At 31.6% G+C, this 1207-nt stretch overlaps 1 protein-coding gene across 1 annotated transcript in view; it reads right to left on the bottom strand.

The window, feature by feature from the left end:
* Window positions 1-1207, bottom strand: part of LOC107659344 (A-kinase anchor protein 9-like) — a 137082-nt gene that overhangs the window by 93607 nt on the left and 42268 nt on the right. The window contains exon 14 of the mRNA XM_016448259.1: window positions 907-961. Within this exon, the coding sequence (XP_016303745.1) occupies window positions 907-961 (55 nt within the window). The remainder of the gene's footprint in view (window positions 1-906; window positions 962-1207) is intronic.

Raw genomic sequence — 1207 nt, forward strand, 5'->3', positions numbered from 1 at the left:
TCCCCCCACCTACAATCCCTGCTGGTACGAGACTCGAACCCGCAACCTTTGGGTTACGAGTCCGACTCTCTAACCATTAGGCCATGACTTCCCCAAAAGTCGTGGGGAAAGTTAATAAAAATATGTAATTTAAAATACATAATATAATTTAAATGTAAATTTATATTAGATTAAATAAGATAATCAAAATCAATTTAGAAGTAGAAATTATGCCTTTTAGAAGAGAACACAATGCATTTATATAAATTATATTTACAGTGAAAATATATAGATAATACTGCACATGTAATTTTACACTTTTACTGTGAAAGCCAAAATATATAATTATAAAATCTAAAAATTATATTAGATTTAACAAGATAATACAAATTTTACTTTAAGTAGAAATTAGCCTTTTAAAAGTAAAAAAAAAAAAAAAAAAAAAAAAATATAAATTACCTTATAATTTAATTAATTTGCTTTCTAAAAAAGTATAACATTAATTCCCTTATTATTTATAGAAAATTAGTATATTTAACAAGTAGATGTGTTTCTGGTAAAACTGAACGGTACGATTAAGGAAAGTTGTTGTTGAAATTGTACACAGTAGGCTTATTAATATTGTTAATTAACATTAACATGGTGGCCAAAGGAGATCCTGTAATGCACAAAATAAAACGTTCAGATTGTATTTGTAACACGTAACATGAAAAATCTTTCACACTAACTGTCCAGTGTAAGAGTGAGTGTGTGTGAATGAAGCACACAGAGATGGAGACGTTCACTCATGCGTGAGCAGGGTTTGTTGTGTAACGACTCGTCTGAGATGTAGGGCAGCTCTCAGCCGCGGGCCGCTAAACACACCGCAGTGCTACGAAAGCACCAGAAACTCACCAGATCTGAGAGAAACACTGAGGTGAGACTGACCTGAAGATGTTCACGGCGCTCGTCTCTCGTCAGCGGCGGATAGACGCTCGGCATGCTGGGAAAACACAAACACAGAGCGAGAGAGTCAACGTCACGCGTCACCAAAGCAGAAACCACCACAACACTGCGCTCGGTGAGCTAGAAATTAATTAAATTAATTTAAACCAAAAATAATTCAAACAAAAATGTATATAATTAAAAAAAAAATAATAATTATTATATTATATATTAAAAATATAATATTATGTTAAATATTATATATAATAATATATAAAAGAAACGCGAAAAAATTATAAGTAAT

This window comes from Sinocyclocheilus anshuiensis, unplaced genomic scaffold (assembly GCF_001515605.1).
Source record: "Sinocyclocheilus anshuiensis isolate Anshui unplaced genomic scaffold, SAMN03320099.WGS_v1.1 scaffold876, whole genome shotgun sequence".
Taxonomy (NCBI): Eukaryota; Metazoa; Chordata; class Actinopteri; order Cypriniformes; family Cyprinidae; genus Sinocyclocheilus; species Sinocyclocheilus anshuiensis.